General features: G+C 34.0%; 2 protein-coding genes across 5 annotated transcripts; one reads left to right on the top strand and one right to left on the bottom strand.

Annotated features, from left to right (window-relative positions):
* The first annotated feature begins 1,930 nt into the window (after positions 1-1,930).
* On the top strand, positions 1,931-2,662 carry LOC124845717 (uncharacterized). Its single transcript, XM_047322865.1, has one exon. The coding sequence runs from the start codon at positions 1,931-1,933 to the stop codon at positions 2,660-2,662; it is 732 nt and encodes a 243-aa protein (XP_047178821.1).
* Positions 2,663-15,502: 12,840 nt separating this feature from the next.
* On the bottom strand, positions 15,503-19,779 carry LOC124845699 (transcription factor TCP5-like). Of its 4 annotated transcripts, none has more exons than XM_088106037.1 (2): positions 19,759-19,779; positions 15,503-16,990 (listed from the first exon to the last, which is right to left on the bottom strand). In XM_088106037.1, exon 2 carries the CDS (start codon positions 16,932-16,934, stop codon positions 15,813-15,815), a length of 1,122 nt encoding a protein of 373 aa, XP_087962163.1. In that variant the 5' UTR covers positions 16,935-16,990; positions 19,759-19,779; the 3' UTR covers positions 15,503-15,812. The 4 variants fall into 4 exon arrangements, with proteins under 4 accessions (XP_087962163.1, XP_087962162.1, XP_047178797.2 ...); XM_088106036.1 differs by lacking the exon at positions 19,759-19,779 and adding an exon at positions 18,061-18,246; XM_047322841.2 differs by lacking the exon at positions 19,759-19,779 and adding an exon at positions 17,450-18,036.
* Between the last annotated feature and the right edge of the window lie 447 nt (positions 19,780-20,226).

Here is a 20,226-nt window from a genome sequence, read left to right as displayed (position 1 = left end):
ATAAAAGGTGTTGTTGGAATTGATGAAAACTGCACCCAAGACATTGTGGAGGCTCCAAAGAAAACTCTTAGCGGTGAAGGAGCTCTAGAAGAATTGAAATGTAATCTATACATTTAAATATATTAAAATGAGTTAAAACGTAGTGATACAGTTAGTTTGAATTGAAAAAAATAAATACAATAATTGAACAAGACCAAAAGTTGCAATTAATTTGGTTGAAATTCATCAATTTTAAATTACTTTGAGTTGCTGTGATTATCAAGTCAAGTCATCCAAGATAACCAGGAACACCAGAAGAGATTAATATGACAATATCTCTCAGATTCAGAAACTAAAACATGGTTTACTCTTTATCAAATCCTAAAAGCATTAAAAACTTATATATATATATATATATATATATATATATATATATATATATATATAAATTTGTTTAACCACAAATAACAAAGTTCATGGTTGTAAGGAGATGGGTTATTGTTTTGCAACAGTGCACCAGCTCCTCCTTCAAGTGGTGACTTGAAGGTGCTAGAAGCACCCCCTCAACTGCTACACAAGGTCTCTGGTTCACCGCCATGAAGAATTTCTGGACAAGCTTATATATATATAGTTTGGTTCTTCTATATGTAGTACTATCTCTTTTCTTAACCTTTTTCTTGCTTGGGATCACCAGAAATAAGTCTAGACTCCTGTGTCTTTAGCTATATATGTACAATAAACTTTGATCTTTCTTTGTTGTGTGTAATAATAATGCCTCTGTTAATTAACTACTAGTGCTGTCTGTAAATATTGAAAATCGCTGGGCTTGAAACAGAATAAAAACTATATTTTAGTACAAGAATATTATTTCTGAGTTATAACTAAACTTGCCTTCAAGAATTTTATGAGTAGTACTAATTTACTGTTGGATTCCTTACGAAGTTAATGGTACGGAAAGATTTTGTTTCCATGTTTGGGATATAAAACATGTTCCATGATAGGTACGCTTCAATCAGCAAGACAAATAGTTAATTTGTTGTTTGTCTTTATTTACTATTGTATAGTATGCCGAATGATCCGATAATCTTCGACAACAAATATGACATAGTAACCAAACGGTTTTCTGCATATAAACAAGACCGATCAGTATATTTGTTAAATTATAAGTTAAACAGGTAAAAAACGGCTTATGGCCATATGTAGTGTTGGGTTGCAATTGGACCAACACATATATTAGTAGTATTGGGTAGATATGAACTTAAAGTCCATTATAAACTCTATAAATAGAAAGGTAAGCTATAGAGGTAAGGTTAACTTAATTGAGTTTTGATACTTAATTGTGAATTAAGTTCCTTGAGTAAAATCTGACTTAAGCGTTGTAGTACCTTTAGCAAGTACTCACCTCTCGGTTTGGACATGAAGAAGAAAGATCCTGTGGTTCAGAAAAAAGAAAGAAGAGAAGGTGATAGCAAAAAGGTGTGTTTCTTGGCTCTACTCACTTATACATTGAAACATTTTGGCACCTACTGTGGGACTCCTGAATAGGAGAAAAAACCTAATGGTGACCACAAGAAACATGAAAGAGTAGCAAAGCACAAGGGAATTGATCAAAGATATGCAAGCACAACTACAAGCACAGTTGTTGGAGATGCAAAGGAAGCACAAGGTGGAGATTGCCGCACTACGGGCAGAGCATGCTGCTGCACGTCAAGAGCATGCTGCTGCACGTCAAGAGCAGTCTACTCAACACACGACATCCGTAGCTCCAACGGCCTCGAGAGATGTCGAGCGTGGGGAGGGACCAAGTGTGGCCAGTCACGGAGTGAGTCGTACTCATCTGGCATCCAACCTCGCCAACCCAGACAATCAGGAAGGAAGGGAAGCAAACAATGCGACCATACCTTCACCAATACCTCTACAAACCGTATGATCAACTAGTTTGTTGCCCTTCATGGCGACTATTATGGAAGCACCCATGCTGGAGAAACCTCCTCCCGCATTGGACAAGTATGACGACTCCACATATCCGGATGATCATCTCAGAACGTTTGTTAATGCGATGGCGTTATACTCGTCTAGTGATCCTGTTATGTGTAGGGCATTTTCATTGTCACTTAAGGGGGAGGCATTAGCTTGGTATAATACTCTCCCCCCAAATATAGTGGACTGCTTTGCCACTGTTGAGACTCTTTATGGAAGACAATATGCTTCTAGTCAGGTACAAGAATTAACGCATGTAGCATTGGTTAGTATTAGGCAGGAGAAGGAAGAAACATTGAAAGCTTTTATGAAGAGATATAATGAGACAACACGACGGGTGAAGGATGTCAATCAAACCTTGATCATCAACAACTTGTCTTCATGTTTAAAAGTCGGGCCATTCGTAGATAGTTGTGCTAGACCACCTAAAATCGTAGATGAACTCCAAGAGAGAGCTGCGAAATTTATCCGTATTGAAGATATACGAATTTCTCGGAAGAGGGATGGTAGGCGACCATTTGGTAGCAACGACAAAGGCGGGGGTTCTTGTCCTAAGGACTTGCCTCGAATACCCAGGTTTAATCATTATACCGCTCTCAATTCCCCTAGGGAAAAAATTTTGCAAGAGGCCCTCAATTCTGAGCTCATTCCCTCTGTCAAGAAGAAGCCTACACCTAGAAATGGCGAATGTGGTCATGGTTAAAAAATCGAACAACCAATGGCGAATGTGTACCAATTTCACTGATCTGAATAAGGCATGTCCCAAGGATGCTTGTCCCTTTCCCAGTGTCGACAGGTTAGTGGATGGTACCTAAGAGCATGAGGTGTTAAGTTTCTAGATGCTTACTCTGGGTATTATCAAATCCCCATGTTCGCGATGAATCAAGAGAAGATGACTTTCATTACCGAACAAGCTAACTTCTGTTATGAAGTAATGCCTTTCAGTCTTAAGAACACATGAGCTACTTACCAACGTCTAATGGACAAAGTATTCCGTTAGCAGATCAGAAGATGTATGGATGTATATGTTGATGATATGGTGGTCAGGAACCGGTCTATGGAAGTGCAGTTCAAAGATCTGGACGACGCTTTCCTGCAGGTACGAAGATATGGTATGAGCTTAAACCCCTCTAAATGCACTTTTGCTATGCCAGTAGGAAAATTTCTTGGATTTATGTTGACTTCTCGAGGAATTGAGGCCAACCCAAAAAAATGTCGTGCAGTCTTGGAAATGAGGAGTCCGACAAACTTAAGGGAAGTGCAACGCTTAGTTGGCAGGTTAACATCACTGTCATGTTTTATTCCAATACTGGTCGAGCATGTTAAACCTATTCTCAAGGTTATGAAGAAAGGTATCACCCAGTAGTGGGATGAGCAGTGTGAGAAGGCTTTTGGAAAAGTTAAAGACATCTTGGCTAATATGCCTGTAATGGCACGACCGGTACAAGGACATGATTTGCAGTGTTCATAGCTGTCTCAGATAACACGATCAGTGCGACACTCATTCAAGAGTCTCCCGATTTTAAGCTGGTTTATTTCATAAGCAAAATATTGCACGGAGCAGAGGAGCGATACTCTCAAGTAGAGAAAGCAGCGTTAGCACTACTTACAGTTGCTTGTCGACTTTGACCATATTTTCAGAGGCATCAAGTGGTCGTTAGAACGGATCACTCGGTGGCCAAGGTTTTGAAGAAACCTGACTTAGCTAGGAGAATGGTTTCTTGGTCTGTTGAGCTTTCAAAATTTGGTCAAGTGTTTTGGAAAAAAATTGGTCTAGTGTTTTGGAAAGGAACATCTAGGTCGAGTAGAGAAAGTAGCGTTAGCACTACTTACAGTTGCTCGTCGACTTTGACCATATTTTCAGAGGCATCAAGTGGTCATTAGAACGGATCACTCGGTGGCCAAGGTTTTGAAGAAACCTGACTTAGCTTGGAGAATGATTTCTTGGTCTGTTGAGCTTTCAAAATTTGGTCAAGTGTTTTGGAAAGGAACATCTAGGTCGAGTACGAGGTGTGGGAGATGGAGTTTGTCCATCCCAAATTTTTGGATCATCCAACCCAAGATTTGGTGGCTTTCCTACTTCTACTAATTGTGTTCAAGAACTTAAAATTGAAGTTCAAGAGTTGAAAAGTCAAATAGAGACAAATAATGGAAACATAAAAACAATGGCTACACTACTTGTTCAACTCCTACAAAATTCATTAATGTCAGTACCTACTGAACTTCTTGATGTTTATAGTAAGTTTTTCTTATCATATCCCATCATTAGCTATAAAACTTCAATATATTTGTAGAAATAATTAGTTATTCTTTTAGTTTTATTATTGTAGCAACAACAAAGTTCTACTGACCATCATTCCTCATCAAATGGTAACACTGGTCAGCCTTAGAAATACTTTGAAGTTCGTATTGTACTTAGTATTGTACTTTTGATGTTTTGACTGGACTATGGTTTAGACCTTATGTTCTTTTAAAATGTTTTAGATCTTATGCTTGGTAGTAAAACTCATGGTAAAATGTTCATTAATGATGATGATATAGTGGCTAAGTTGTCATAATTTTGATAACAGTTTATATTCCCAATGTAGTGCAAGCTTTTGCAACTCATTTTGATAAAGGGGTAAATGAAAAATGCTTTTAGTATGAATACCTTATTTGTGGTTCTTAGAAGAGTTGAGGCATTCTTTGAAGCCTTGGAAGACAAGGAGTTAAGGATTTTACAGTAGAGTTGTTGAACTTAGATGATCCAAAAAAACATAACAACTTGAATGAAGAAACAGGTTGTGGCCCATTGATTGCAAAACTTTATTACCAAAGCTGGTACCCTGCAAGTTAATTGTCATCATTAATGCTGAACTTTTTTCAGACCTTATATTTGCTTAAAGATCCATCCTCCAGCATAGATGCTTGATTAATTTGTTAGTACGATTAAATGAATGAAGATTAGAGAAGTTCATTTTTTTCCATAAAAGAAACGTAAGAAATTGTGATATTTCTTTTTTTTTTCATTTACGTGAAAAAACCACTTAAGAAATTGTTCACCGTCTGAATTTAATTATTAAAACACAGAATGTTATTGCGAAGATTGAAATGTTCATCCCGCAGGAGCAGGGTTTGATTTTTGTGTGAAAAGAATTAAAAAGGGAAATTGCATTTGACAACAATAATGTGAAATCTTCGGAATTTTTGTGACCTGTGCTTCCTTTTTTTGAATATGCAGTAGCATATGGTTAATGTTATTTTCCTCTCTTGCATTCAGAATTAGCTTATACCTACGAAATCACTTAAAATTTATTTTCCAATAACAATGGAAAAAGCTTAAATCGCAGGTGTGTATAACATTGTGAGCTGAATTCTGCCAGGCAACGACAGATTTTGATGAGTAGATTTTAGATTTTTCCAATTTTATTTTTTTAAAAGTCATGATTTTACCGGCCGTTACAACTGCCATTAAATTTTTTAAATTCCCGAACTTATTGACGGTTACAACTGTTGTTAAGTTTCAAATATAAGATTTTTCAAAATTAATAGACTATTAAAACTGACTTAAATAATTTTAGTGGCGATTATTCCGCTATTATAATAAATCGATGCTATAATGTTTTTATGGTGCCAAATTCTAGGTGTTAATTATCTGATTGAAAAGAAAACAGTGACTGTTTTAACCGACATTACATAATGTATTAAATCGTCACTAAAATTCAAAATTTTAATAGTGAAGTTTTTTAATATAAACATTGGAGAGATTTAGTATTAATAAAAAGTTAACAAGTTTAGATTTAGTATTAATAAAAAATCAATGAACAAATATATTTAACATACTTTTATACTTATTTGACATATTATTTTTCATTCTTTCATTACATAACTCATGTTAAAAAAATGTAAGTGTATCATCTTATTATTATCCAAATTTTAAAGTAATAAATTTATAAATATTTGTATTTATATATTGTTTATCTTACTTTTTATTTCCAATGAGACTTTGAATTCACCTTGAGTTGTTATCGTATATCCGTGGATGTCTCACAACTTTTAAGAAGAATGCAGCTAGGTATCATAGTGAAAGAAACGTTTGATAGAAATGTCATCAAGTGATTGCTATTCTAGGGTTAAGATGATGACGAGACAAAAGGTATAAGCCAATAGTTCAATATAGCTTCATCCACACTGGACCTCAGCTTTGCTTCAATTTTTCCCAATTGCGTGGCATCTGATTGGACCACGATCATTGTTGCTCTTTCTGTCCCAATTATTATATGTATAGTTTCTTAATCTGATAAGGTATAATTGTTCTTTTGTAGATCATGGATGACACTGGAGCCCTTTCCCATGTACCTACATTTTCTTTTTCCCTCTCAAGACAAGAAAATGACCCTCCTTCACGCTTAACATAGTGCATTTGGATCTGTGTTCATACAAACACCATATCAGATAAATTCTGCATGAATGTAAGCCTTTCTGTAATTCTGTATGTTTACGGCAAAACTTTCCTAATTTTCAATTTTTGCCATTCGTATGTTTTGAGGACTCCAAGGTCTGTATACTAAGATCTATGTGTTAGGTCTTATATAATAGGAGAATCCAAATGCAATGATAAAGGCAAGTTGGAAAGAAACTGAAGAAATCTATACATGGTTTCTTTATATATTATAGGTTATGATCTTCTTATTTTGGTATTAGTTAATGTTGGATTTCGTCTGTCCAATATCATCTAATTATTAAAATCTGAGTTAAATTGACAGGCATTTCATTGATTTAGATTTGAACGAGATTAGTTGATATATTGATAATCAAGGCAAAAATTCCAGTACATTAATTGATTGCATTAATAAAGAATCCTAAGGCCGAATGAATTTATTTATAGTTAAGGAATTAATGTAGAGTAAACTTATTTGAGAATTCTGTATTTGAGGAATCAAAAGAAAACGATAGATCGGTATTGCATTTGTTTAATTACTTATTTCGTTCCTATTTTTTCTTTGAGTAACTACGGTGAGTTGTCAGTGTTTGCATATGGATAAAAAAAGCTACACCTACTTGAGCCTTTGATATAACAAAGTACTCTTTGAACAACTATTTGATGTTGATATGTGGGACATATAAGAATTGATTAAGTTGATTCACCACAAGATGAAAGTAAGTTCCTATCAATTTTCTATAGGAGTGGATGTTTGAGAGTGGTTCGCCAATAGTAGCTCCCAACTTAATTGAGATATCCATGGGTGTTGTTACTGTTTTAATAAAAGTTCCAAGGCATATTTGCATTGGTTAACCACTATGCTTTTGGACGATCATGTAATGAAGAGATTGTTTAACCTTATTGATTTCAGAAATGTCATTTTCTGCTAACAAGACATCATCAACATATAATAGTAAAGTTGTGAAGGATTTCTCTGTTTTCTGGGTATACAAGGTGTGATCAGCTTGACTTTAAGAATAACAAAAAATTTACAAATCACAAGAGATAGTATTAAACCACCGTCGATTAGCTTGCTTCAACCCATAGAGAGATTTCTTTAATAAACAAACCTAGTTGGGCTTGGAAGTTGAAAGACCTTGCAATAAAGCCATATAGATTTCTTCTTCGAGATTTGCATGCAAGAAGGCATTATCTACATCTAATTGGTGTAAAAACCAATTTTTGGAGGAGGCCAAAGCCCACACAACTCTTATAATGATCATTTTTGCCACGGGAGAAAGGTATCTGTGAAGTCAATACCTTTTATTTTAGTGTAACCCTTCACAACCAACCTTGCTTTGTATCGTTCTACTATCCCATCCTGTTTGTGCTTGACTTTATAGACCCATTGCCAACCAATAAGTTTTTTGTCAAGTGGTTTATCAACCAGGACCTAAGTATTATTTTTTGCTAACACCTCTAGTTTTTGATCCATGGCTATCCTCCAACATTCATGTTTGACAGCCTCAAAATATTTGGTGGGCTCAGGTGTGGTGGTGATATTCATAACAAAATACTGATATGAAGGTGTCAAACAATGATAGGAAAGTACTTGGGAAAGAGGATAAAGATTACCTTTGCTTGAAGATTGATGTGGCACAACAATGTAAAGAACAAGGTTGTAGTGAAAATCCTACAAGTATGAAGGAGACTTTCTAATTCTCTTAGGTAAACACTGTGGTGCTGGTATAAGACTATGTGGTATGGCTATTGTATCTGCTGTTTGATTTTCGAGAAGATGATTTTATGTTTTTTCAGGTTCTAATTTTGTTTGTGGTAGAATGTAATCAAAAGGTTCCACAAGAAGAAAGGTTGGCAAGGGAATACTAGAACTGGAAGTAGCATGGGTAGATGATTTCAGTTGGTATGAAAAAATATTTTCATGGAAGATGACATTCCGAGATACTGACAATTATCTAATCTTGAAATCATAAACAATATAACCTTTTGTGCCACTCTTATATCCTAGAAAAATACACCTTGTGGCTCTAGAATCAAATTTGGTCTTATGACTAACAAGTGTGGAGGAAAAACAAAGTGAGCCAAAGACCTCGCGTTGAGTGAGGTCAGGAAGACAATTATATAGAAGCTGATAAGGGCACTTGTTATCCAAGATTGGTGTAGGGATACTATGTTTGTAACAAACTTCATCAGTCTCAACTTTTTAACTCTCACAAGATTAGGCCCTATGCATTCGAAAAATTTATTTTTCATAATTTGCTAACACACATAGAAAGAAGTCTAACATGATAAATTTGATAAGATTTCGGCAGCATTTCGCATTAGTCTCCAAAACATACAAAATGAAAGTGGTCATGGATGACCATAATCAAATATGCATCCAGAGAACAATATAAATAATCTGAATCGAAATTTTATCAAACTTATCCATAAAGTGTACATGCTATAACAAATTATGAAAAATAATTTCTCCAAACTGTCCGATCAGACAATTTGAAATTTAATACAAACAATTAAAAATTTAATCATTTGTGTTAAATCTCAAACGGGAACTAAGTTTCACTCAATGATTTCATACTATAATCATAATTAACATATCAAACTTAATCAATCATTCATGCATACTCAAGAGACAATGTGTAACACAAAAACTAAAAATCACATCACCAACAACCAATATCCATTAACAAAAAATCATATCTTCAATAACCAATCACATCTTAAAACTAAAATTCACATATCCAATAACTAATAACTTGTAACCAATAACTAATATCCAATATCATAACCAACAACTAATAACCAATAACCAACCAAAATACTAACCTTCTTCAAGGGTTAAAAATGGAAATCACCGAAAGAGAATGGGCACAAGCAATGGAGAGGGAAAGCACTATCATCAAGGCCTGAGAACTCGCGCACAAGAAACTGTACCAAAAGCTAATGAAAATGAATTTTAATCAGTGCAAATGAAAGATAATGATTCCAAACGTAATGTAGTCGGTGCAAACTGATTTTAAACGTGGCAAAGTGGAGGAAAACTTATCTCAACGTCAATGGCAAACGAGAGAAAGCAAGACGAAGAAGACGAAGGCAGAACATGTAACTGATGCTCGCGTTCTAGAGTTGGTGAAAAACAGGGGATTTGACGTCGACTCTCTCCTAGCCGACGTCAAATTGCTTTAACACGTGGGCCTCGCTTCCTAGCCGACGTTTAAGTCGTAAAAATAATTAATATTGACGCTAAAAATGAGGTATTTTCGCACCTTTTCGATGCCCGGGGGAGGGGGGGGAGGCGGGTAGAGCTGACGTCTAATTCAAATTAGACGTCGGGGAACTTGTAGCTGATGTGTAAAAGTAATAAAACAGTAACTTTTCAGTTCTGTAGACAGACCATTTGACGTCTAACTCTGATAGAGCTTACGGTTATATCATATTTTACGTCGGGGACCCCTGTAGCCGACGTCTATAATGATGTTTTATTTACAAAATTGTCACCAATCATTTTTAACGTTAGATTTTTTTTTCGTTAAACGTTAAACACTATGTACAAATGAGTTTTATTTTCTTTCTTAGCTAATTTTTAGATTAGATTAAATATTTCTTATTTTACTTTTGTTGAAATTTTTTCTCTCATTTTATGTATAATATGAGGATTGTTATTTACAACATTTCAAGTTTTGGTTTTAAGTCTGTAAATTAAAAAAAAAAAAACTATTGAAAATTTATGTCAAATGCATTAATCAACGTAAATTTTGAACCTTTTATTTTCTTATCCACCGTCCATTAACGTCACCCATGATCCAATGCAAATACATGCTTTTTACATTTGATGGTATGCCTAATTTGCATCTTTCAAATCTACGTTGAACTCCTACTTAACGTAATTAGTCATAAATATCCAACATAATTTTTTTTTACTATTGTATGCTAAACATTTTTTCATAGAAAAATTGTAATTCATGTTTGTTTATTTACTTATGTTTATTAATATTTTAATATTATAATTCATGTAGCCTAAAATATTTATTTTTCTCTTCTCTTTTTAGTTCTTACTTTTGTTTCATATATGAAATCTCTTAAGAAGTATGCTTTCATATTCACATAACTAACATTCTAAAAATGAGTAAATGACAGCAAGATGAGCACACCAAACAAACAAACTATCACTTTTAACTGAAGCTTAAACTCGGAAGAATTCTGAGACAAACTTGAACTTAGAACAAACAAAAGAGAAGCATCAAAGTCTCATTTTACTATAATATCAAGTTTACCAAATTTGGATTTGATAAAATCTGCTAAAGCAGCTACACTTGCAGCATCAGCCACATCTACATGATGAAACAACAAAGCCATTTTATACTTCATTTAGTTAACAAAATAGAGTATAATTAGGTTAGCTCCTACCTCCACTCCTATGGAGATTTCTTTGAAGCAGGTCAAATTACTGCTTGACCGGACCAAAAACCCTTACTCTGAAAGGGGAACGAACATTGGGGAGGTGATTGATGAACTCGACGACAGTAACCGACAAACTCGACGACGGTGATCGGCGAACTACTCTTCGATGGCTAGTCACCACAAATGATAAACGACGGAAGAGAGGATTTACGGATTGAGGATAATGAGAGTGAAGAACGTTGAATGACAACGGAACTAAAATTATAAAGAGAAATGGGAAAATCAGATTTAGAAAAATATTATGACAGGTTTTTCAAAGCCATGTCATAATACATTACCAAATTTTTGCACCACTCTCATGTATTATGATAGGTGTCCATAACTCCGTCATAATACGTTTTGCACTTATTTAAGTGTTTGCCACCGTGATTCATATTATGACGGGTGTCTATAACTCTGTCATAATATATTTTGAAATTATTTACAAGTTTGTCACCATGTTGCATATTATGACTGGTGTCCATAACTCCGTCATAAGATATATTTCTTTTATTACAATTCTGTCACCGGTCAACCTATGATTGATAGTTTTCACTCGTCATAATATGTCGTCATAAAATGCTATTTTTTCACGAGTGATATGATGAACACTTTTTTGTTACACAATTTTTCATTGACCCATTTGATATCGACCAAAGTCAATGTTCAAGGTACTTTTACTCTTAACATCTTAAAAAATATTGTAGTTGTAATGAATTTTTAATTGATTTTAGTTATTTTCTTTGTTCTATAATAATTACATAAAATTGAATCAATTATTATATGATAGTTTATTTTAATATTTATATGTAAGTTTCTTTCTTAATAGTTTACATAGAAGAAAAGAAAATTTGTGTCCTTTAATTTAGATATTAATATTTAATAATATCATATTTCTTTAAATTTATTTTTCGGAAAAAACACAATGGTATAAACATACTCACCATAGATGATACACAGTTTTCATACCTTATAGGAATGAGATAAATATGATTAATATGAACTTTTACTTCAAAAACAAATACTGAGTATAGTTAAATTTACACTTATTTCCTCTTGATACCATTCTAATGCGGAACAATTTTATCAACATTAAATATAAAAAAAAGAAGGTGATTAATCTACTAGAAAAATTAAAAAAATAAATAGTTGTGTTAGAGTTCAATAAATCGTGGGTTATATATTAATCCAAAAGACTTTCATTTTTAATTGTTTATGAAATAACACTATAAAGAGTTTTTAGTATATTTTAATAGCAAATTATAACGTATATTATGTTTTGTTAAGTTAGGTAATAACTACTATGAACTTATTTTAATAATTAGGACATAATAAGGTAATTACCTTATTGTAATTTTATTTTGTTTAATGTGTTGCCTATCATAATAAGAACTAGGTAAGAAGATAATAAGTGGAAAGTCATTCTGTAATTTTTAAATTATTATGCATCCATTAAGTATTATTAATTATAAATGGAAATATTTATAGACAAAATAAAATAGAATCTTTGATCAGTTTATTTATTTGTTTTATATTAATTGTAGAAATTGAAAATTTATCATGATATTATGATTATATGCTATAAAACTAGAGTCATGCTTTAAATGATCATATCTAGAATTTAATAAAAGAGAAATCAAAACACTGGACCAAATGTGAACTAATTGAACCTTTTGCTTTTAGTTTTTCTTCCTTTTAAATTTGATTAACCTGACTTTCATTAAACATTCCTATTCCCTTTAATAATTATTTATATATATATATATATATATATATATAATTGTACATATATTAAACTATTAATCTCCTTTATATCTTAATTACACTTGCCATTAATTGTATATCACAATTAGTCAATCTTAATTCTCAAAATTTCAATTTTGTTCAATAGATATTTTAGAAATGAAACTCTGAATAATATGTTGACGACTTTCATCCATTTAATAACTTAAATATGTTAATGTAATATTTATTCATGACATATTTAAAGATTAAGAACATTATATTATATAACTTAAATCTCGCATTAAATATATTTTAGGAATATAATTAACATAAAAACTTAAAAAAGTAAAATTTGACCTGTTCCAAGAGTACACTTAAACCTAGCATTTTTATCAATAAGTAAAATTACTTCTACTTTTTCCTTGTAATGTGAAAGTGAACTCCATCTTAGCAAATAAAAAATAAAACTTTAGAAAGTTAGCATAACCTAGTAGCAAATGTTGTGAATGATAAGAACACTTTTTTTTGTCATTCAAAAAGATTATACAATTGATAGTTACCCTCTTCGGTCAAAGGTCTCACCCCTGCAACATAATAAATTGTTATTAATATTTTTAATTTGCATAGCTTCATTGAAGGATGGAGAGGTGCGTTATGAGGAGTGTCAGAAACTGCAAGTCGTTTGAACAAGATTCTGTACAAATTAATACAGCCTAGTAAAACACAATGGTAACATTAAGTGTAAATTATGAAAAAGAAAAAAAAGAAAAAGTCATTAGATGCTAATGTACTGTGAAGTCTGAATTGTTTCCTTATTTCTATGTTTTAAACCCGATGAATAATTAATTAGGACCACAGAGACAAGTATGAAAAACTTTTTGTTCATTTTTGATCGATGACTCTATTCTAGAGGACCCGTTGAAAACCTAACCGCTGCTGCAACCACTGAGCGTTAATTTAATTTTTATCTTGGATCTTGTGATATATTATTGTCAATTACAGAGACTGCTTTCAAATTCAGTCTCTGCCAGTGATTTTATGTCGCCTCCTTTTCATTGTCAGTGGTAACTGTAGATGTTGAAACATTTTTCCCTCTTTTCTATACTTTGTATGGATGGATGCTTCCATGCCTTCATCAAGATGCTGTCAAATAGGGTACAAAGATGAGGACAGACACGAGACTCATTGTCTATTACGCTCTCCTACGCTCTGCATTTCTTCACACACATCTATGCACACCTTTGGACTGTAGCATGCATCTTCTCAGCTTTTTCTTTTCATTTTTTCTTCACTTTTTTCAATTTTCAACACATCAAACATAACAATATGTGTTTGCTTCTTTGTACAATTTTTTCTCTTTAACATTGGACCAATATTCTTTCTCTTCCTTTTCCATATTACCATATTTAGCCTGTCATGCTAGGTTGCATCTCCAAGGCTCAACTTATCTTTAATTACTAAGTTTTTGTTGCAGACCTTCACATGCACTAGGTCGGCATGCATTGCTAGCTCCATGCATTCGGAATAAATCATATATCTATGTATAATCATCCCATAAGGCATCAAAAGTTAGTTGTTTCTGATTGAGTTTGCTTATAATTAGGCACTTCTTTTCACCGTATACTTCAACAATATTCAATATTCGTACCTACTTTGATTCAAGATTAGGTTGCATTACTATCTAGCTTCTGAATGTTACCATATATATGTTAATGCACAAGGACACGGTACACATTTATTAACAATTGATCGCTCATCTTTCCGGATAGCGTGTTAATTATACAGCACGGTATTGTGACTGCTATTTATATATATGTACACTAAATGAAATATGTAACTTTATATGTTCCATATATGTACCACCAACAAGGCACAGTATTTTTTAATCTTTTCACATTCTTATTCAATCTGTCATGTATAGACATTTAGGTAGAAAGGAAAGAAATCACGCAGCCTGGAACTAGAACAGGTTTATGACAAAACATGCAGCAAGAAAAACCGACCATGACTACTGTTGCAACAAGGTTTATGTACCTTACCAACACCATCCATAAAAGTTTCCAAGGTATTGTTGCCTTCCAAATAAAAGTGATCCCTATAGGATCATGAAAAAGTAATTCATATAAGTTTATGTTAGCTCTGGAAATAACATGTGTCAGTGGTTGCAGCTCTTGTCAAATGCAAAAAGAACCCAATTTGCGTGACCGATTCTTTATTTCAAAGCAGCACTAAAATAATTGAAACAAAAGTGGTAGAATTATACAAGACCAATTACCTAACAAACACTCATAAAGATAAGTAACAGCTAACTTTACATATACTTTATCAATCTCTTCATTCAGGTAAAATTCATTTTCTTGGAAAGTTTAATCAACTAATGCCCACTCAAAGTGTTAAGTTACTTTTTACCTTTAATGTTAGAGTGTATGTTATTTCTCGGTCGAATCAAAGACATTACCCTTAAAATTAATTATAAGTGAATGTAAGAGTTTCTTGATGAGTTTGGTGGAATGGACTAATTGCATAATATAAAACAACATCTGTTCATCATAATACACAAGGAAGGGAGATTATAAGTGTTCACATGTTATCTCTCTCTGTGTCCCTCCAGCTAACAGCAAAAAGTGGATGCTGATATTTTTTGGTGAAGAATATTTTAAATTGGAAGGTCAAAGAAAAGATAAGAAGTAATAACATGTAATTATTATAACGCATACTCAAGGACATCGTAAGTACATTTGTTCTTCAACTTTATTTTAAGGTCATCCTTTCAAGATACATCGATCGTATGCATTATTCAATATCAGATGTTTGTTGTGATCAAAAAGAAAAATTATGACTTAACACATTCGTAATTGAATTAGCTTGGATCACTGCACTGCTAACTAACTAAAGTGACTGTGACTTTTTGTGCTGCATAAATTAAATTAAATTAAATGATTGAATTCATATATATGCATAGAAGAAAGAAAGAGAACTCCTTCATTTAGTTCGGTACTTATTGTAACGTGTACCCAGAATGGTTTCTCAACAAGGTACCTATAACTGAAATAAGAAAGATTCAAATACAAAATATTCATCCCATATGCATAGCTAGCATTGCCATACCTACAAACGTGCATGTACTCACCTTGGTTCAAGTGTATAAAATATAATGTGAGTTAGATTCTTGAGTGATTTCTATGAAGGATCTGCTCACATCCGTTGCTGCCTGCTTATTAGAGGCAACAATCTGACACCTGGGAAAGAACAATGGTGAGGAGACTCAAGAAGAGCTATCCTTATCATGTTGGCTGCGGATGCTATCTGACTCCAAAAGCTTTGAACTGAAGGGTGTTGCTGGGAAGGGTCTGACATGTGGATTCAAGGAGTGAAGAGATGGAATGAGAGGATGAGGCAAGATTTGAGAAGCTGAGTTCAAGAACTGAATGTGGTTGAACTGTCTAGGATCATTGTCAAGTGAGGGTGTAAGATATGGAGCATAGGTAGTGAACATTGGTGGTGTAGCAGAAGATGAACCAAGGAAAAATTGAGAAGCAGATGAAGGTAATGCCAAAGAAGATGGGAATTGAACACCATTTGCGCTGCTTGGACCGGGATCTACCTGCTGGGAAGAAAACAAGCCATGGCCTCCAAATTGGGATAACGACAAACCAGAAGGCTCAGCGTTGTAGGGGTTATATGGCATGGTATTGTTTAACAAACCAGGTAAAAGTGAGTGAGTAGTGGTGGTACCACTACCCATAGGAAAAAGCCTCTGAGTAGATGCATGCAAGTTGCTGTAGCTTCCAACAACATCATCATCTTGATTTTCTTCCTCGTTTGTTTTGACCCACTTGCCCTTTTCACCTTCCTTGCCTTTCAATCTTGATATTGAATCTATACTGTCCCAATACCTTGACTTTGCCATGGAGTTTTGAACCCCACCATCCCTTACAAATGAGGAGCTAGATTCACCGAAGGGTCCGAGAGAAAGCTGAGAGGAACTTGAATCATGAAAGGGGAGTAGGGTTTGTGGATGATGAAATTGACCAAAACCCTGAGGGAATTGAAGTGGAGGGAGCTTGTCAATGTCGAGTTTAGTTGCTTCAAGCAGCCAATCTATCACTTTGCTGGGTTGGTTGAGCCCAAGCTTGTCTTGAAGATCATATAGCTGAATTGCTGTGGGCACCGAGAGCCTAATCCTTCTGTCCCTCAACCCTCTTATGGTGCAAACCTTGCTGTGCCTATCTTTTCCTCCGAAAGAACGTGACACTCTCACAATTCTTGGATTTCTAAACGCTGACCATTGTCTTGTACTGGAGGATGCCTTGGAAAACTTGTCAATATTAATGGCGCCACCTTCTTGCTTCGCTTGTTGACCTTCTCTTGAACTCGCCATCAGCATCGTCTACTCAGTTCATCTTTCTCTTCAGTATATATATGGCGCACTGCAACTCCCACCTGACAAAAAAAAAATAATTTATGCATTGGTATTGGAAAGAGAAACCCTTTTCTGATATTATTAATTACACAGTTTCGGTGGTAAAACTGACTACAAGATTATTCAAAAGTTGTTGCATTCTTGACTAAGAAAATATTCTCATTTTCGGTAGTTAGTAAGAGAAAGACACAGAATAACATAGTTAGAGAGCAAAAAGAGGTTCTGGAAGCTGTAATCTCCAAAAAAAATTAAAGTTCTGCAAACTGGAGTCAGTTTTTCCATTTGACTACACTGCTGTTGAAGTCATGTTTTTCCTGAAAATTGAAGCGAGGACGACTCTATTTACTCAATTGGTAGCTTGTGAAACCGAATTTGGAGCAAAAATAATAGCCGTGGAAGTTGAAAAGTGTAGATATGTAAAATAGGATTTGAGTGAAAATAGAAGAATGAGAAGCACAAAATGGCAAGAACCAACTTACACGAGAGAAAAAGTGTGGAGGCTATGTGGTTATTCTGTTCTATGCCTTCCACCATAACCTAGAAAGAGAAGAAATGAAAGAGAAAGGATATAGAAATACCCTAAAATTGAAGTCTTTCCGAAATGAGCACCTAAACGTTAATTATTTGAGCAGATGACCCCAACCTTGGATTTCAACCTATTATCTCAAAGGCCAAAATTCACTCTACGATTAAGAATTTCATGAACTGAGTAGTGAACTTGTGAGTCTTATAGCATTCAACTTTTAGCATTTAAATGTAAAGAGTAAATGATCATTGATCACGTGGCATCCTTTGGAAATGACGCGTAAGCAAACTGGCAGTGTTAATTTCCTCGATCTGCTCATACCTCCTACTGAACAATCACTGGCTTAATCATTAACTGTTATCACTATAATTATTCAATTCAGTGTTGGAAAGCACACTAATGCAACTTCAATATCGGACTAAACACTGCCGGCAAAAAGGAAGAACGAAAGGAAGAAAATACAGAGAAAAATATGACCTTCAAATCCATTTATAAAGATATTTTATTTACAAGATAAAACTAAAAGAACAAGAAGAAGAACAAGACGAAGAAAGCAGGTTTTACACTTTTATGTTCAACCACATGTATCTTTATCAACAAATTCGCACTGTTGTAAAGGAAACAAGAGAATTCCACATAGCATTATCTAAAGAAATAATGCATTTCCAATAGTATTAAAAGAAAGAACTTTCAAGTGAAACTAAGAATATTTATAAGAATGAAATCCCTATTTATCTTAGATATATTCGTATACCAAAATATTCTTAATTAAGATGATAAACTAATAAGATTTGCAGGAACTTAAGAGAAAAGTAAGAGAAACAAGAGTGGAAGAAATTCAACTAGAGTCATAATCAGTTTCAAAAGATGTGGTGTATGGTATTTGAGTGTGATCAGTTGGATTAGATTATAGATCATAGGTAGCTGCGCTGTAGATGAGGGACCAACTTAGGTCTTAAAAAGCATCCACTCAACTCATAGAAAGAGGGACCACAGGCAGATGGCAGTGAGATTTGCACGGCACAAGTTGAAAGATCTGACTTTCATTATTCTGTAACATAAATATCTAAATTTGGTTTAGCAACCTAATTGCACGAGTTTATCACTTCATTAAGAGGCATGTGCTTCCCCAATAAGATGTGGATACATATATGCTATAGTTGAGCAAAAGTGTGCTATAAAGCATCAAGAATTTTAGAGCCCGAATTTGACTTGCTAACTTGAATAATTTGGCACACCCATATAGGCTTCATCGTTTCCTAATTGTGCTGTTGTCTTGAGTAGGTCTTTAAATATTGAGAGTACTTTGTAGCCTGCCAAACAAGAAAAACCCTAACGGACAATTATTGCAGCCTCTGAACGAGTGAACTTAACATTTAACACTTCAAATGTGGTCTGGATCAACAGTAAACGAGTAAAAATAGGCTTGTACCATATTAGTTTCTCAAGAATTGAGGGAACCCTAGCCAAGTCTTTACGCAAAAGAAGTAAAAGAAATAACGAATTAATTTTCTTACAGATTTCCTAATAACTCAACTGAATTTGTAACAGTGTTAGTTGGTAATTATAAACAGTGTGCTTTTAATGACAAGAAACCTTGAAAAAGCTGTGCTGTGTCCCGCAGTGTGTGTGTGTGTGACGGTGAGAGCCTGCAGATTTTCCTTCAAAACCAAGCAATATCTAGAATAAATTGGGATTTCCCCCAAAATAATTGAAAGGTTCATCTCAGGACACTGCAACTGCAGTTTTATTTGGTAAAAGCTGAACCTACTTTATATAGTTTTTAAGCTTCATATATAACCCAAACGAATTCAAACCATAAACCTACCAACAATATGCATTCATTGTCAATTTTCATTTCTTCATCGGAGCCGTACCTAGCTATTTATTTACACACACTTCATAAAAAATTATAAGACATATACAAAGAATCAATATATAATTACACAACCCTAATTTCAATTATAAAAGGCAAAGCACAGTTTAACTAATTAAATTTTGTCCTTCTTAAAATTATGGATAATTTGAAATTCATTTTTTTCTTTTACGGAAACAAAATGATTATTGACTTTGACATATTGTCAAGACATATGTTTGGATAAATAATTTGTTATTGTTTTGTGGCCCTTCTTTAAAACATGTTTTAAAATCCTCTTTGCGTGTATTTATTTATTAATTTTCTATTTTGTAATTATTTTATACACTATTTTTTTAGTTTTAATGAGGACTTAAATATAAGTTGTCATGACTAAGTTCTCATACCCAGGATGGAGCTCCTCTGCCATAAAGGCCGGATTGGGAGGCTCTTGGTACGGTGGCAGCTGGTCAAGGTTGGGTGACAAGTCGGCGTCGTGCTGTGTGAGGAGACAGAGAAACAGAGAAGGAAGGAGCGCACAAGATGTCTGATGAAAAACAAGCCAAAAATAAGAGCTTGCAGAGAAAACATTTATTAGGAGATACTCACCGTTTTAGTACATCTGAACAACAAAAAAGCTTGAATTTAAAGGGTAAGAGAAACCAGCCAACAAACTAACTTAAGAAAAACAGATCTAACAGAATAAACCGAAAGAAGCTATCTTTTGATATCTCTATCACCCCTCTCAAGGGAGGCACTTGTGATTGAAAAGGCCTAACTTGGATGTAGCAGAATGGAAGCTTGTGGGATTTAAGATACTTTGTAAAAAACATAAGCAAGTTGGCTGACGGAAGGAACATGAAGCAGATGGATTA

The sequence above is a fragment of the Vigna umbellata genome, chromosome 2, assembly GCF_029865625.1.
Source record: "Vigna umbellata cultivar VRB3 chromosome 2, Vumbellata_1.0, whole genome shotgun sequence".
Classification (NCBI taxonomy): Eukaryota; Viridiplantae; Streptophyta; class Magnoliopsida; order Fabales; family Fabaceae; genus Vigna; species Vigna umbellata.
This window is presented reverse-complemented; position numbering and strand designations above follow the sequence as displayed.

Excerpts from the sequence above, each read along its gene's own strand:
- LOC124845717 (XM_047322865.1), top strand. The coding sequence starts at position 1,931 with ATGGCGACTATTATGGAAGCACCCATGCTGGAGAAACCTCCTCCCGCA.
- LOC124845699 (XM_088106037.1), bottom strand. The coding sequence starts at position 16,934 with ATGCTGATGGCGAGTTCAAGAGAAGGTCAACAAGCGAAGCAAGAAGGT.